Raw genomic sequence first — 16,299 nt, 5'->3', positions numbered from 1 at the left:
ACACTCCCCAAAAACCTTGTCTGCTCCCCGGAGAGCTCCGCGATAAGGAAACACAACAAACAGCAATGGAGCAGCCAAAGGTACAATTATCCGCAGAGTCTCCACTTGGGATTCCAGTGCAGCTCATCGCTCGATGACGAAAATGATGAAGAAGACACACAGGCCAAATGGGGAACTAAAAAAATGGTATGTTTGATGAAGGGTGGAACTTGTATCTGATGGTCATGCGATACTTACTGATGACTTTTTAAAAAATTTATACTGCCCTTTCCTTCCTTAAAAAAACACCCCACCCCAGTCAGATACTTGCTTGGCCATGAAATGTGTACTTTAATTCCAGGTAGGCCGTAGTTTGTTCAAATTTGATTGAAAGGATTAGCATTAATGGCGATTAGCCTAATTGGCGATGTAACAAAGCTAGGGCGGCCATTTTCTGGCTTGAAACAATATATAAGGCAAATCTGCCTTTATAAGGATTTTCCAGGACTAAGGGCTATCCTCAGGATGAGCCATCAATATCAGATCGAAGGTGCTCCGCCACTTGGGATCCCCGACAATCAGCTGATTGACGAACCCTGTGATGTCATTTTCATTGGTCATATAGCCTCCATAGGACTCAAGACGCTATACCAGGCCAAGCCACTATGAAATGTAGGGCATTGTATCTGGTATGCAGTGAATTGGCCATGTGGCTCACACAAGTTTTGTGGGCACTTCACACAGCTAATTTGTGGGGGTTCTCACCGATCTGGTATTAATGACCAATCCTGAGGAGAGGCTATCAATATCCAAGTCGTGGAAAACCCCTTTAATTTAAGACATCAGTGAGGAATAACTTAAGTCATAGGACTTATCGCTTATGTGGTATCTAACATTCTAGTATTTTCTAGTATCTTAGTAACTTTATAGATATTAGTTCAGTCACAAAAGGGTTTCCTACAATGTCTGTAGGCCTCAACGGACTCTAATACCTAGTCATGATCATTCATCCTTCAGGCTTGAAGCACTCCTATTGTTGGCTGATCCAATATTCAAGAGAATGGAGGCCTTCACTGTAGGACATCATCGAGGAAAGTGATGTCATGAATGATGTGATCCTAAATTATACTTCCCTACGAAGTTACAAAAGGTCTTCCTCCAAAAAGCTGAAATATTACCACTAAGTATTACTAATACCACTTTTACTAATATCTAGGGATGAGCGAGTATACTGGCTAAGGCACTACTCGCTCGAGTAATGTGCCTTAGCCGAGTATCTCCCTGCTCGTCCCTAAAGATTCGGGGGCCGCCGCAGCTGACAGGTGAGTCGCAGCGGGGAGCAGGGGAGAGCGGGCAGGAGAGAGGGAGCGAGAGATCTCCCCTCCGTTCCTTCCCGCTCTCCCCCGCAGCTCCCCGCCCCGCACCGGCCCCGAATCTTTCAGGACGAGCGGGGAGATACTCGGCTAAGGCACATTACTCGAGCGAGTAGTGCCTTAGCGAGTATACTCGCTCATCCCTACTAATATTGTATAATCTTTCTGTTGTATTTTGGTTTTGGTGCACATTAAAGGAGTAGTGTGGGCTGTTTTTTAACTGATCCTACCCTCTGGATAGGCCATCAGTAGTTGATGGTCTGTTGCTCAGTAACCCATCCGTCAGCTGTTTGTCTGTCCCACTGCCAGTCATCCGCGGACAGGAAGGCAAGTGGGGGCACCAGTTTCACTTCCATTGAAATTAATGGGAAAGCCACGCTGCTATTATACTTCCTGCCCAGGACAGGATGTCAGTAACAGGAACAGGAAGTGGAATAGCAGTGCGATATTCCCATTGATTTCAATGCCCCCCGCTTCTTTCACTGTCTGCTTTAAATGCAAAGGCCAGACGATCAGCTGATGGACGAAGGTCTCAAGCGGTGAGCCCCTATCCATCAACTACTGATGGACTATCCAGAGGATAGTCCATCAGTAGTTGAGAAGAGCCTGGAATATCCCTTTAAAGGAACACTGGGTAAAAACAATACACCATGTTAAGTCAAGTGCCGGGCTTTAGGGGAGGGAGCATTACTTCTCTCTTTGGTGTTCTTTGTACCATGCTCCACCCTCAAGGTGTTCCATTAAAATTAAGCAGTCATTTCTTATATGGCAGGGGGCACTGTGGGCATAGGGGCCCTAGTGCAGCTGCAGTCCCAATCGCCTATATTACTATGCTCTTGCACGTTTTTATAGCTAGGACCAGTTTGGCTAACTATGCCTTTAATTGACTACTTTTATGGAGTAAACTAGTAATCTGAGCGCATTCTTCTTGGTGACCTGAGGTTCTTTTGAAGATCTCCTCTAAGAAGCTGTTTTTTAAAATTTGTAGCGCATTGTCACGCCGGCTGCATTTGCCGCTTTTTCCTCTATCTCTCATGTCTGACTCATGTCGCAAAGAGACCAAAGAGATTTTCCAGCAGAAGAAGCTGCAGAGTCGCATGAGACATCAAGGAACTCTGTAAATCTAAGCACTGCCATTCAACCCCCGATAAAGAAAAAGCCGAAGTCTCAGTCATTGTTGTGTTAGCTAATGTAACCAGCCTTCATCCCTAAAGACTGCCTGGCAGGAGCCGAGTCTGAGGCCCCGAGACAACTTCATTCAAACCGGCGAAAGCTGAGCGTTGGTAATGCAATGAAAGGTGGGAGCCAATCAAACCGGAGCGTGCTCAGCTGCCGAGACGTAATGAGCTCTTTCGTTCAAAGCCTACGACAGCAGGTAGGGCAATCGCATAAACTAATATACCGCTATAATAATTACACACTGACTCCTCTGTGGACGGCAGCGGCTCCCTCAAATCTGTCCGCGCTCAAATTTTTTTTTTTTTTTTAAACTTCGACATTCTTGGAATAATTTCTTTTTTTCGAAAAAGTGTCGAGAAATTGCATTTTCTCTCTATCCTATTCTCAAATCAATTATTTTAACCCAATTCATGTTGAGGTGAGGAGCCTTCCGGGGACGAAGAGAAGGCAGATAATTATTTCTAAAGTTCAAGATCTACAAATTGAAATTTTTTTTTTTTCATATCTTTTTTTTCCAGAGATTGATGTGTTTTGGACTCGGCTGCTGGTATTTTGGGGGCAGGTATAAATAGACTCGGTCTATATTTACTTTGCTGTTGACATTCAGGCAGGAGAGAAGGGGAAATCTTTTTTGCAAATTCTGAAAAAAATTTTTCCAAAAATTTTACCATTCGTGATGCAAAATATCTTGAAAGCGGACAAGTAATTTCAGATGTACTGACAAGTTACAGACCAAGAATGGAAGATTGGGGACTATCCCAATAAAGCCAGGGGGTGTTGGTGCACCAGGGCCCAGGTCTCAGGCATTAGAGTTGTGGGTTCTGTTACAGATTTTGTGTTGGGTCCCAGGAACTTCAAATTACGCCTCTGTATCTCAACTTTACCCAGAACCTGAAGGCTTTGGTTGAAGTTTTCAGCCATCTCATACTCCTTGCAATCAGCTGTTTTGGGATTCTTAGGAAGGGGAGGTCTGCCTGAACTCTCATTCTTGACAACCAGAAGTGACAGAGAATGGGTTCTTAGATGGTTGTCAAACCCACACACCTGTTTCTGCTGGTCAAAAACTGGACCTTGTCGGAACCCAGAAGAAGGGAATAGGCAAGAGTCTCTGTGGCTTCTGGTAGACAAAAGGACAAGTGTGGGACCTCCATGAGGTTAAAGGGGTTGTCCAGTTTAAACTATTAATGGCTAATCTTCAGGATGAGTCATCAATACTCTGTCGTTTTTCTGGGTCGGTGCTCTTATGCACTGAGCCGATTTCAGGAGGAAGCAGACAGCTCCATTTCTACTGCAGTGGCAAGGCATCGTATTGCAGACCAAGTTCCTATTCATTTTAATGGTAGCCTGGCCCATAAAATAGGAACAGATCTGTCTGCTTCGTGTCGAAATCAGCTCAGGGCACAAGAGCACTGGCCTGGGAAACAGCTGATCAGCTGTGGTCCCGGATGATGGACCCCGTCGATTTGCTATTGATGACCTATCCTGATGGAAGACCATCAATAGTTTACAACTGAACAACCCTTTAAGCACTCTAAAAAAACTCCACCCAAAGCTCCTCCTAGGTGTGTATTATGTAAATTTAGTGCCCCTTAAAAATAAAAAGGCATTTAAAGGAGCAGTACGCCAAAGTTTAGTGTGAAATACAATGTGATAATGCAGGCTGCTCATTAACATGTCTATATATTTATTTCTGTAGGCCCTCAGAGATAGCCAAAATAGAGTAGTAAGGTGGTGATCATGGTGGGGAAGGAATTTTTTTTGGTATTTTCCAATTCTCCTGAAGAACACTGCCGTCTATTTCTCTCAAGAATAAAGTGGAACTAAGAGTACAGTTCCTTTAAGCGAAAAAAAAACATCTCAAACTTCTAGCGCCCCTGCACATATGCGTCTTTATGACTCATTCCTGGGTAATATCGCTGCATGATGTCTTCCAGGAAGAAAAAAAAAACCCGAGATGAATTAGACAAACAAGTCAGAAGACAAACACAATTATCACATGTAATGAGAGTGTCGGAGTCTCATGCACGGTTCATGCACTGTCTGCCATAAATTCACTGACAGCCAGGGGGACAGCTAACCAGCACACAATGGACAAAGCAGATGTTAGGCCTTGCATCAAGGATGGGTGGGAGGGACAATGGCTGGGGGGAAAGGGAGGCGATGTGGCACCTCATTAGGTACAAGCCAGGACTGACCGGCAGCATCTACACGTCCGAGTTAATTCTACGACTAAGAGCCTAGGGCTGCAAAGAACGAATACCCCTCTTACCCTGGGTTTTTAGAATGTGCCAGGCAGAACGTTGGTAGTAACCGTCTGATGTCACGCCTGGCGGGGCGTAGTGAGGCCCGCCTGGGTGAGTCACTTCCCCAAGGGAGGCAACACTGGCAATGGTGATGTCACTGCTGGGCGGGACTTTCCCTGCATTACCAGCAAGAAATAAAACATAATAAAACATAGGCAAAGGCAACATCATCAATAGCGGTGAATAGGGTGCAGGTTATCGGGGAGCAGTAAGGGAAGGGGTTGGGGTGGTGGTTGTGGTGGAACAGTCAGGTTAATGTGACAGTTGCAAAACACCATTCAATGTGACTCAATATGGAAACAGCTACGTAACCCAGTGTAAGAGGAGACAACTTTGTCATCGGGACCCTGTTGAAAGGGCTACCAGGATAGTGAGCCCACTTAAAGGATTATGCCATAACATGGTGCAAACTAGCTAAACCTGCTGTGATTAATACTGGCCACACAGATATTACATTTAACAATGACTGCGATCAATATCAATTAGTGAAACGGACCAAAAAAAAGCCAACTAATTTCCATTGACAATCCCCGCCCCTTTGCCTAAAAGATCTATCATATTGTGATTTGCACCACATTATGAAATAAAGCTTTCAACTTGTACATGCAAACATATGGGCAGTGCAGGAATTGGACAATTACACAATGGTCTTGACCTTAAATTGACAGATCCAACAAAGACATTTACATTTTTATCATATATATCGTATTACCCAAACAAGACTCCCAGGAATATATATTTCAGGTCGAAAAATTTTGAAAAATATACCGGTAGTGAAAAATGAGTGGGGCCTATGATCTACTCTGTGCTCTTCAAGGAGCGGAAGCCCAAAAAGGTATTATTTGATACATTTGTATTGATAAAAACATCAGCAAAAATTTGGGGATTTTAGTAAAACTCAAAATATGGAAAACGATCAGTGTATGCAGTCATATACAGAAGATCTCGGAGCTGCAGTAACCGTGGTCCGTCACAAGGTGGTGGAGATGCTTTGGTTTCACAAGAGTGGAACATATGGGCATAAAATAATATAATTTAATTTCACAATCTTCACTTTTGTCAGATTTGTTTTATTTGCCTAACGAGCAGGAAAGCATTAACGAACACTTTAAAGACCGGAAATAACTTTACATTTCCTATCCTTTAAGTGGTCGGTTTCGGTGTTCTATATAAAATGTTCTTGTCATATAGAGTGTGAGTATACTCGCTAAGGCACTACTCGCTCAAGTAATGTGCCTTAGCCGAGTATCTCCCTGCTCGTCCCTAACGATTCGGGGGCCGCCGCAGCTGACAGGTGAGTCGCAGCGGGGAGCGGGGCAGAGTGGGCGGGACAGAGGGAGAGAGAGATCTCCCCTCCGTTCCTCCCCGCTCTCCCCCGCAGCTCCCCACCCTGCGGCAGCTCCCGAATCTTTAGGGACGAGCGGGGAGATACTCGGCTAAGGCACATTACTCGAGCGAGTAGTGCCTTAGCGAGTATACTCGCTCATCCCTGTGGGTTACCCTTACTCATGTACGTACGTCATCCAGTAGACATTTCTAAAACCTAAACTCTAAAGAATCTTTTAATGGAAAGTTTAAAGTTTTCTTTTGTATTTTATTGTTTTAAACCGATTTATTTATTTAATCTATTTTAATATTGAGACCACAAGCAAAATGTCATTAAATAAATGAATGAAAAAGGTAATGTAAAAAAAGAAATATAAAAACAAGGTAAAATAACATAAAATGGATATAAAGTAAAACTGAGAAAATGTCTATTTATTAAAAATGCTCATTTGGTGTTTCTTTGGCTCAAAATATTCAGTTAATTTCCTAACAGGATTTAATGTTTATATGTTAATTTTTTAAAGATTTTTGGGAGGTATTTTAATTAAAAAAAAGTAAATTAAATTAAATTTAAAAAATGTTAATCTTACATCTAAGAAAACAGCTCAGATTGTAAACTATGTGTATGCAGTTACTGGACCCTTTTTTTTTATCATGGGATGTAGCAAAGTTTAGCTATAGGCCTCCTGCACACGGGAGGCGGGATTTCCGCTGCAGAATTTCCGCCCGTACACGCCTGCATAGGATTGCATTACAATACGCAATCCAATGCAGACGGCCGCGATTTGTCTGCGTGAAATCCTGCGCAGAAAACAAATCGAGCCCCGCACAGAAATGTCACTCCCCGGCCGCCGGCTCCGGTCTGAGCAGCCGGCACATGAAAGATCCAGGGCCACGGGAGCAGGTGAGTGACACGCTGCTCTCTGCAGGGGCTCGGGTCGGGTCCCGCTGCGAGAATTCTCGCAGCCGGATCCGACCCGGCCGTCTGCAGGCGGCCTTATTGTGATAAATTTCTTAGGGCTCATGCCCACGGCCGTGACAGACTCCGCCAGTGGAACATCGCAGCGGACTCCGCCACGGCGCCCCCCAAAACCTCATACTGACCACTAGGGATCCGCATGGAGGGCCGGCGCGCATGTGCAATACAAAGCATAACCACCGGCCATGTTAGATGACACAGCCGGCGGTGGGCGGGGCCGCATATTCACGTGATACTTCTGCTGTACTACAGTGGAAGTATAGCGTGACAGCCAGCTTCCACTGACTACAATGCAAGCCGCCCCCGTGTATTCCTGCGGCATTTAGAACATGCCATGGTTTATTTTACGCTGTGGAAGTCTACAGCGTGAACATTAAGCTATTAGGTTCAATAGAACCTAATAGTTGCGGGGCAACGCCATGGACATCCGGCCGTGGGCATTAGCCCTTATTCTAAGCTACTGAAAAGCTATTGGTTATCTAGACACAACTAAAGCCACTATTATGGTGCATGCCATAGTTTATGACTTTTGGCCTTTTTACACCAGCCACCGGCACTTTTTTTCAAAAAGTGAGCAGGGCTGGGCAAAAAAAAGTGTATGGCCTCATTGGCCCGTTCAATTTACTATCATTTGTGCCGTGAACTATTGTAAATTATCGCTAAAACCTATCGGTGCATTCCCCCTATCGTACACAACTACCTTGCATTTCACGCTGGGAAAGGGACCTAGGATAAACGCTTTCGGATTAGGACTGGACCCAGATATGGGAGTCTATTAACAGCAGCGCCAGAAATATATTAATGTAAGAAACGTCCTTTAATATCTTATTCCATTGGTGTTTAACCCCAGACTGAGTGGCCCATGCAATACCCGGACGCTCTCCTAACTGTTTCCGAGGATGTTCAGCTTAAGGAGATAAGCTCCACGTTGGGTGGTCCTGTCCTCGGGTTAAGAGACTATGGATTCAGGTTTATTACCTAATATCTTCAGTCACAGCCATAATATACGCAAGAACCCTTGGGAAGCTGTATTAAACCAACGTTTAGATGACATCCCCTCTGACTCCAGGAAGTTATTGCCCACTAATGGCGCAAAACTTTCTTGGACTTTACTGAGGTCAAGCGCTGGTTGGATTGGTACCTAATAAATGAAAAACTGACCTCTATTCTATCCGATAGACATGGAAAATTTTCGAAAACATGGACCCCATGGCTGGAATACTCTCTCCCACACAATATAATAGATCCTTAACCTCCCTTTGACAAAAGAAACAAAAAACGGCTCTAAAATCTACACCCTATAGCCCGAGACTGCCCTTCGTGACGTCCACCCCATGGGAAGAACTCCCACTATCTCAAAAGCCTCTCTTTTCCCCATCCCTACCTCCACCCACCCCTCCCCTACTTCCGCTTAATTCAAGTTAGGCCCTGGCCAGGCCGTTTGTGTTCTGGCTGTCTTCTACAACACTCCAAGTTCAGGATTGGACCGGGACTCAAAAGAGAAGATTATATTATAACCTGCCTGACAACTATGTTTCTTCTCTCTCTCCCTCCAATCTGTGAGCAGCTTGTTTTAAGCTAATGAGACTGCAATATTTTACTTTACGTTTATTGTATTATTGTAAATAGAGATGAGCGAACATACTCGTTTCGAGTAATTACTCGATCGAGCACCGTGATTTTCGAGTACTTCCGTACTCGGGTGAAAACATTCGGGGGGCGCCGGGGGGCGGGGGGAGGCGTGGCGGAGCGGGGGGTAGCAGCGGGGAACAGGGGGGAGCCTTCTCTCTTTCCCTCTCCCCCCCACTCCCCGCTGCAACCCCCCACTCACCCACGGCGCCCCCCGAATCTTTTTGCCCGAGTACGGAAGTACTCAAAAATCGCGGCGCTCGGGCGAAAAAGGGGCGTGGCCGAGTAGGTTCGCTCATCTCTAATTGTAAACCTTATAAATTTTGTAATAAAAAATACAGTTAAAATACAAACCTATGCCAGCTTGTAGCGGACGTACATTCCAGCCTTGACACGTGAACGGTCCGAAAGATGCGCCAAATGTATTAAGAGGCCCGTATCTCTTAATACATTCGGCCCACTTCAGGGCAGAACCACCTTTACTTAGACAGGTGTCTAAACATATGTTTTTGGCCTCAATCCATACATACATGGGAATGTTAAAACCTAAAAACAAGGAACACTTACTTGGACCAGCGTTTCATACATCAGTCTAAGTAAACCCTGGACCAGTGTGAGCCTAGGAAACGTATAAACAGGTGCAAGCTTCTTAAAAGGGTTGTCCGGTTACTGGACAACCCTACTTCAGTAGGACCCATGTACTAAAATAATAAACTTACTCTTCGACGGCCACTGGAATCCAGCGGCTGCAGTTCCACTGTAGTCCTGATGACTGTTGTGACAGATAATGTCAGATGATATCAGGTGACCGCTGCAGCCAATGAGAGGCAGCATCACTTTGATGAACTCCTGGCATCATGGCTTTTGAGCTCTGACACTAGGAGAATGAACAGTAATCCTGCAGCCTCTTATTGGCTGCGAGGGTCACCTTATTTCCTGTGACATCATCAGTCACAACAATCACTGGGACCACAGCGGGGCTGCAGTGCCGGAGCTCAGCATCCATGGAGGGGTAAGTATAGTTCTATTAATTATTTTAATACATGGAGGTTCTACTGAAGGGGAGGTGTCCAGTAACAGGACAACCCCTTTAATACATTTATCACATCTGGCGGCAACTGTATGTATCAGACTGAAATTTATGCCAGCTGCGAGGTTATATATATATATATATATATATATATATATATATATATATATATATAAAACCTCTAGATCTATATTTTCTAAGTCAGTAAATTCAAGAACTCCCCCCCCCCCCCCCCTTTTCCACTGCCATGGTTAAATATAGGCGCTTATTCCGGTTTGGTAACTTTTCAGTGATCTGGCTGATGCTTCTTCTCTCTCGCTGTGTATGTCACACTTCAGTAAATCTTCCCATCTGACAAACACCTTTCTCTAGAGTGACAAATCTGAGCTTAAAGCAAGACGTCTTAGAAGATACGAGATGGGACCTGCTGTTAAATTAATGATATACCATCTCTTCTAATCCTCGTCACTGGAATACACAGACGCTGTCTCCTCTATCCGCTATGATGATCCCCGTTTTAGTAAAGTGTGGCGGGTTCACAAATTAATTCTTGATCATTTTTCATCAAGCTAAAAAAAAAATAAAATGTTAAAACCTAATTAAAATTTTTTCTTTTTTTTTTTCTTTATCTGACACCGCCCGTTCATTTCTCCTAAGTACTAATTTACATGGACAGGCGGTAATAGGCTGATAATGTTAAAAATGTTAGTGCCGGTAATGAAGACAAGGAGAATGTCACATAAGCAGCTGACTAAAAGGCTTCTCATTAGTTTCTGAAGAATATGCCAAAACACTCTAAAATAAAAAAAAAAGTAAAAAACAAAGAAAAAGTGAAAAATAAATAAACTCCTTAAAGCGACAGTCCATATTTTTTCATTTGCCTCTTTCACCACATTAAATAATGTTGTTCTTTTGTATTATGTGACATAGTTGACAAATGTTTGTAAATTATTAATTTTTTTTGCAAATTCTTAATTTCTGCAAATGAGACTTACAAATAATGTTCCAATAATTATAAGCAGTATTTGGGAGGCCTAACAATTATTCATGGGCCTTAACCCCTTCCTGCCCCAGGATGTAGATGTATGTCCTTGCTGGCAAGGGGCTCCTGCGAATGTATATAAACTTACATCCTACGGATGGCGCAGGCTCAGAAGCTGAGCCTGCACATCTACAGCGGGAGCATGCTGTGACTGACAGCCAGCGTTTTGCTGCCACAATGGAACACACTGCACAAAAAAGCAAAAAAACTTAGCTAAAATGCTTCTTTTTTTTTAATTTTTAGAGATGAGCGAGCGTACTCGAGCGAGTATTGTCCTTACCGAGTACCTGCCTGCTCACCCGCAAAGATTCGGCTGCCGGGAGGGGTGAGCGCCGTGTTGCGCGAGTGAGCTGGAGGTTGCGTGGGCGGGAGATAGAGAGAGATCTCCCTCCAGTTCCCCCCCACCGATCCCCGCCCCCCGCCGGCACCTGAATCTTTGCGGGCGAGCAGGCAGGTACTTGGTAAGGAAGATACTCGCTCGAGTATCTGTCCTTACCGAGTACGCTCGCTCATCTGTATTCATTTTGCTTCTAAAAAAAATGCATTGAAAGTTGAATACATTATATTTTCCATGAAAGGATCATATATATCATTTTGGTGTTGTCGTAATCATATCAACACTCAGAAAAAAATATTCCCCCTGCCCTCCCCAAAAAATGTATAAGTTTTGCAATAGAATATACATACCCAAAAATAGTACCAATAAAAACTACGGCTCGCCATGCAATAAACAAAAAAAAACAAGGAGACGGAAAAATGAAAAAAATTACAGTTTTTGAGATGAAAATCCCAAAAAATCATCGTGTCCTTAGGTCCAAAATTGGCCATGTCACTAAGGGGATAAGGTATCTTTATATTCCTTCGTATGGTACTGTACTCTCCCCAAAGTTTCCAGGGAACATGGTAATTTTTTTTTTCTTTTTGATTCCCTCAGATACAGTATAATGAGGTGCAGTTTAGACCCATAGACCTCTACAGACCCATAAAATAGGGATACATAATACAGCTGTGTTCCTGAGGCATTAGATCACTATAGTTTTCTATGGGACACTTCATGGCATTTGTACGTTGGTTTTGATGCTAGATAACGCCCTGCACTGGACAGAAAAATGTTTTATAGCTTTTTTCTATCTGACTATGGACACAGGACTGGTGAACCCAAAATGTCATTGGTTGCGTCTGACTCCGGCATGACACCACTGGGTAAACACAGCTGATATATGAGAACCCGGTGTTAAAAAAAAAGTTGATGGGGTGACTGGTGGCCCCCCTTCAAATTTTCATAAAAAGTCATAGTCTTGTTTTCAACCAAATTATTAATTGCTTTAGAGAGGAAATGTCATAAAACGCACCAAATTGTCTTTGGCTGCCACCATGGACACTGGAAATCAATTTTCATGGACTATACGAGGACTTCAAACTTCACCAGCTTAACAATACAACCTTGACGAGTTTGGCCAGATGCATTTTACCTCAGTGGCTTCATGACCACTTTAATTAACTTAGATTTTGAGGATTTCTGGGTAATTCTTGTGAAAGACCATGTGATAGATATGAAGTGGAAAGTATTGGAAAGGAAGGGATATAGGCAGGGAAAGATGACGGAAGGTTGGAAAAGAAAAGGACAAGAAAGTTACCATAAGAAGAGTCACCTTCTATGTCTGTACTTCCTGAGGCGGTGACCACATCTGGAATTCAGATGAAACAAAAAAATATCAATTTAAAGACCGAGAAATTAAATACTTTGATTTTTGAAATTTTCATTTTTTACATCCACAAAAAAACAATTTCCAAAAACTTTATGGATAAATAGAGAGAGTGAAAAAAATAGTATAATTTAGAGGTAAAAAGGTCATTAACATAATAAAAACAATATCACAAGACACACACAGACTTTGATTGTGAATCTCGTGGTTCATGCTTCGTCTCCAATACACAATAACACACAGTATCACAACATTTGTTTTAAGAACAACGCGTTTCGCAGATTCACTTCAGTCACTGAGCTCAGTGGGATCTGGGAGCCATTTGTGAACAATTGTCTACTGTACTGAACTCATGATTCACCCTGCGAGGTTACACAAGGCATTACCATCTTGTCTTCAAGAGCCAGGGTCAAGACTACAATGTGTCCTTTATGAGAAAATGAGTCTTTTTAGAACATTTTATCACTCGCTAATCTTTATATAAACAGGATCAAAGCCTAGGGGGGGGGGTGTAAAGTTTTTATGGAGGGCTTCCTTGCAAATTCTGTCCTACTCCTGTTTTTGCTATCAAAATGGTAGACATTTTGAATCAATTTGAGTAGTGGACGTCTGTAATGTGACGGGCCTATGTTTGGGTCACGGCTTCCGTTAGAATTGGAAACAACGCTGCAAGCGTGAAGAGCGCCTAAAGGCCATAGACATTAGTGTTTGGCTGTCTAAACCCGCCAATAACAGTAAGGTTGCTCAACTTTCACCTGACACATGATGTTGGGGGATAAGAAGGAACGGGGATGTTGAATTTTAATGCCTGATCCATTTGTTCCCTATGAGATAAGCATTGTCTGATTGTGGCTTACATCCTTGAACACTCAGCTGAGCCAAACATTCGTGTGTATGGGGGAGCAAGGGAAAACAGCTGTCTGATAGTTGTTGGTGTATGGCAAACCTTTTAACCCCTTGAGTGGCACGCCCGGAAATTTTCCGGGACGAGCTCCACTGCTCATAGCAACATAGCCCGGAAGATTTCCGGGCTATGTATCACTATGGGAGCTGCAGAGCACAATGCCACAAGCTGTGACAGTGTGCTCTGCCTGCACAGACCCACAGAGAACAAAGCAAGGGCTTTGAAAAACCAGCAGAAGATATTGCCGATATGCCGGCAATCTCCTGCACTGGTTTGTTTACAGGTTGCCATAGAGACCATCGGCTTGTCAGAAGCAAGCCGATGGTCTCTGTGGCAGGGAGAGCTGGTTGTTAGCTGTCAGAGGACAGCTAGGTACCAGCTCTTACAGCAGAGATCAGAGAAAACCTCCAATCTCTGCTGTGTTAACCCTTTACATGCTGCAGTCTATGTGACTGCAGCATGTAAAGGGCTGTCACTGCAGCATGTAAATGGCTGTCACCATCGGACCCCCGGAATGTGATCAGGGGTCCTGATGGGTCCCTGTGGAAGTCCCCTAAAGGGACAAAAGGAAAAAAAAGAAAAAAAAAAGTAAAAAAATTATAAAAAAAAATTATAAAAACACTTGTCTCCCTTTACTTTGTAAAAAATCAAAAATACAATCACACATGTGGTATCCATGCGTCGTAATGACCCAGAGAAGGAAGTTAATGCATTATTTAACCCCTTAATGACATGGCCCCTTTTTTTCTTTTTTCCCCATTTCTTTTTTTCCTCCCCTCTGTTTAAAAAATCACAACTTGTCCCGCAAAAAACAAGCCCTCATATGGCCATGTCAATGGAAAAATGAAAAAGTTATGGCTCTTGAGACACAACTGCAAAATTAGTTGAAATTCAATGATTAGACCATTTTAAAAAACCTGCCCTGGTTGGGCACGACAGGGTGGTAGGAAACCCGCCACTCAAGGGGTTAAACCACCATTAGTTAAAGGGGAACTTCAAGACGGGCTAACTATTCCTGCAGTAATATTTTTATTAGACTTGTCTAATAAATTTTTATTAACCTACCTGTTATATTCAATGCACAAAAATTCTCGTTAGGCGTTACCAAAGTCAAAAAACATTCTCCACCAATTTTTTTTTAATGTGGACTTTCCCTTTAAGTGTGTACATTTAATCTAACGTTCTGCTCCATATTCTGCTTACAGAATAGACCAGAATGAGGTTGGCTGATGCTACCAAGCAAAGCTCAAAGTAAAAAATTAATGTGGCCCTATGGATGGATAATAAATAAAGGCAACATCGAACTAGAAAACAATAGCCATCAGTCGCCGTTTATCTTGTAAATGTCAGAGCTCCTAATGGGATCTTTACTTTGCAGCATGGTTTGGCCGTATGGATTGACTTTATTAATACAGAGTCTTGTAATACGCCCAGAAGGCTTCGACCGTCGTGAAATATGAGATAGGAAATCAGACTTGAGAGAGTAAAATCCGCTAGTTAATATACAGGCAGTTTCATCATATCAGCCTCACCGTGGAGTCTGAAAGCAAAAGGTCTAAGAAACCCAGTCGCAGAGGCCTCCTGCCGAGACGGAACTATCTGTAGGACACACATTTTACCACGGCCAAATCTATTCCTATAAAACATGACATTCATGTCCTGCAAATAATCTCCTGTTGTGTTTACTACCACCCCCATGAAGTCTTGTCATTACCACTGACATATTAACTCTTACCTCCAACCATACACGGTCACACGTTGTTTGATAGCCTATCCTATTTTTTGTTGTCACCCAGTGTGGTTATTAGGTGGTGGGTCGATTAAGGTAGCTAGGAACTCGGCCAACATGGGTCCACTTCTGTGCCCCCGTAGTAATGTAGATGCCTGTCCTTAGGCTACCTCTAGCATTCGAAAGGGAAAAGTTTTTGGAAAGTGTCCCACTCACCTTGACAGTTGCCTCGATGCTTTGGTTGCTCGATATCTTGCTCAAATCCAACCCTAGAAGTGATTAAAAAACATCTCCAATCAATATAAGGTCCTGGACACCACAACTGTCTTGGAGTAGAGTATTAATGAACGTTTTAAGAAGATTATGGGTGGCAAGAAAAAAAAGCAAGACAATCCGCAACCATATCAAGTCTGACTTTCCACAATCTGAACATTTTAGAACTTAGATAGTTGTTGGCTTATTGGGTCAATGGTTATTAAGTCACTGCCAATCGCTTCCGGTGATAGCTTATCGCCCCATGAGGACAAATGGATTGGATTTTGTGGAATCCAACATATCAGATTGTCCCCACCTTCCACCCCATATCACCTGCCATCCGGAGAGAGTTAAAAATACCTCCATACACATTACTTGATCGTCCAATCTTGCTGGAAGTGGTGGGTATATCCAACGTTCATCTAAGCTGTATGGGCACCTTAATGGAGTTCTACCAAAATACAATACCCCTTGAGAATACGCGTCAAAGGGCGATCAGCTGATCACCTCGAATCCTGCTCTTTATATTCCTGGGAAGCTGCTGATTTTGCTGGAGAGGTCAAAGCCATCCCCACTCTTTGCAGGGAAAATTCACTATTACAGTATGACCAATCAAATTAATGGCTATCCTGTAATAATAGAATGGCAGAAGGTCCACCAAGATGGGAGCTGGTCTTACTGAGCAATTCTCTGTTCTGGGACATACTGTAGAGGGGAATCCCAAGTGGGGGCCCCACTCTATGGTGTTCATATGCTTAGGAACAGGGGATGCCATTTATGGAAAAAAAAGTCAACAGTCAAAATGGTTGAAGGCACTCATGAAGTTGATATTTAGAACCCTGAAGACCCCAAAGAAGTTGAAACA

General features: G+C 43.2%; 1 protein-coding gene across 3 annotated transcripts in view; it reads right to left on the bottom strand.

Moving 5' to 3' along the window:
* SEMA6C (semaphorin 6C) overlaps nucleotides 1–16,299 on the bottom strand; it is a 179,777-nt gene that overhangs the window by 9,613 nt on the left and 153,865 nt on the right. The window contains exons 17-19 of one of the 3 annotated variants that reach the window (XM_066609054.1): nucleotides 15,396–15,448; nucleotides 12,478–12,528; nucleotides 4,801–4,950 (exon numbers count right to left, since the gene is read on the bottom strand). In XM_066609054.1, coding sequence (XP_066465151.1) covers nucleotides 4,801–4,950; nucleotides 12,478–12,528; nucleotides 15,396–15,448 — 254 coding nt within the window. The remainder of the gene's footprint in view (nucleotides 1–4,800; nucleotides 4,951–12,477; nucleotides 12,529–15,395; nucleotides 15,449–16,299) is intronic. The other 2 variants (XM_066609055.1, XM_066609056.1) reach the window with 2 other exon arrangements.

Source organism: Eleutherodactylus coqui, chromosome 6 (assembly GCF_035609145.1).
Source record: "Eleutherodactylus coqui strain aEleCoq1 chromosome 6, aEleCoq1.hap1, whole genome shotgun sequence".
In the NCBI taxonomy this organism is placed as follows: domain Eukaryota; kingdom Metazoa; phylum Chordata; class Amphibia; order Anura; family Eleutherodactylidae; genus Eleutherodactylus; species Eleutherodactylus coqui.
This window is presented reverse-complemented; position numbering and strand designations above follow the sequence as displayed.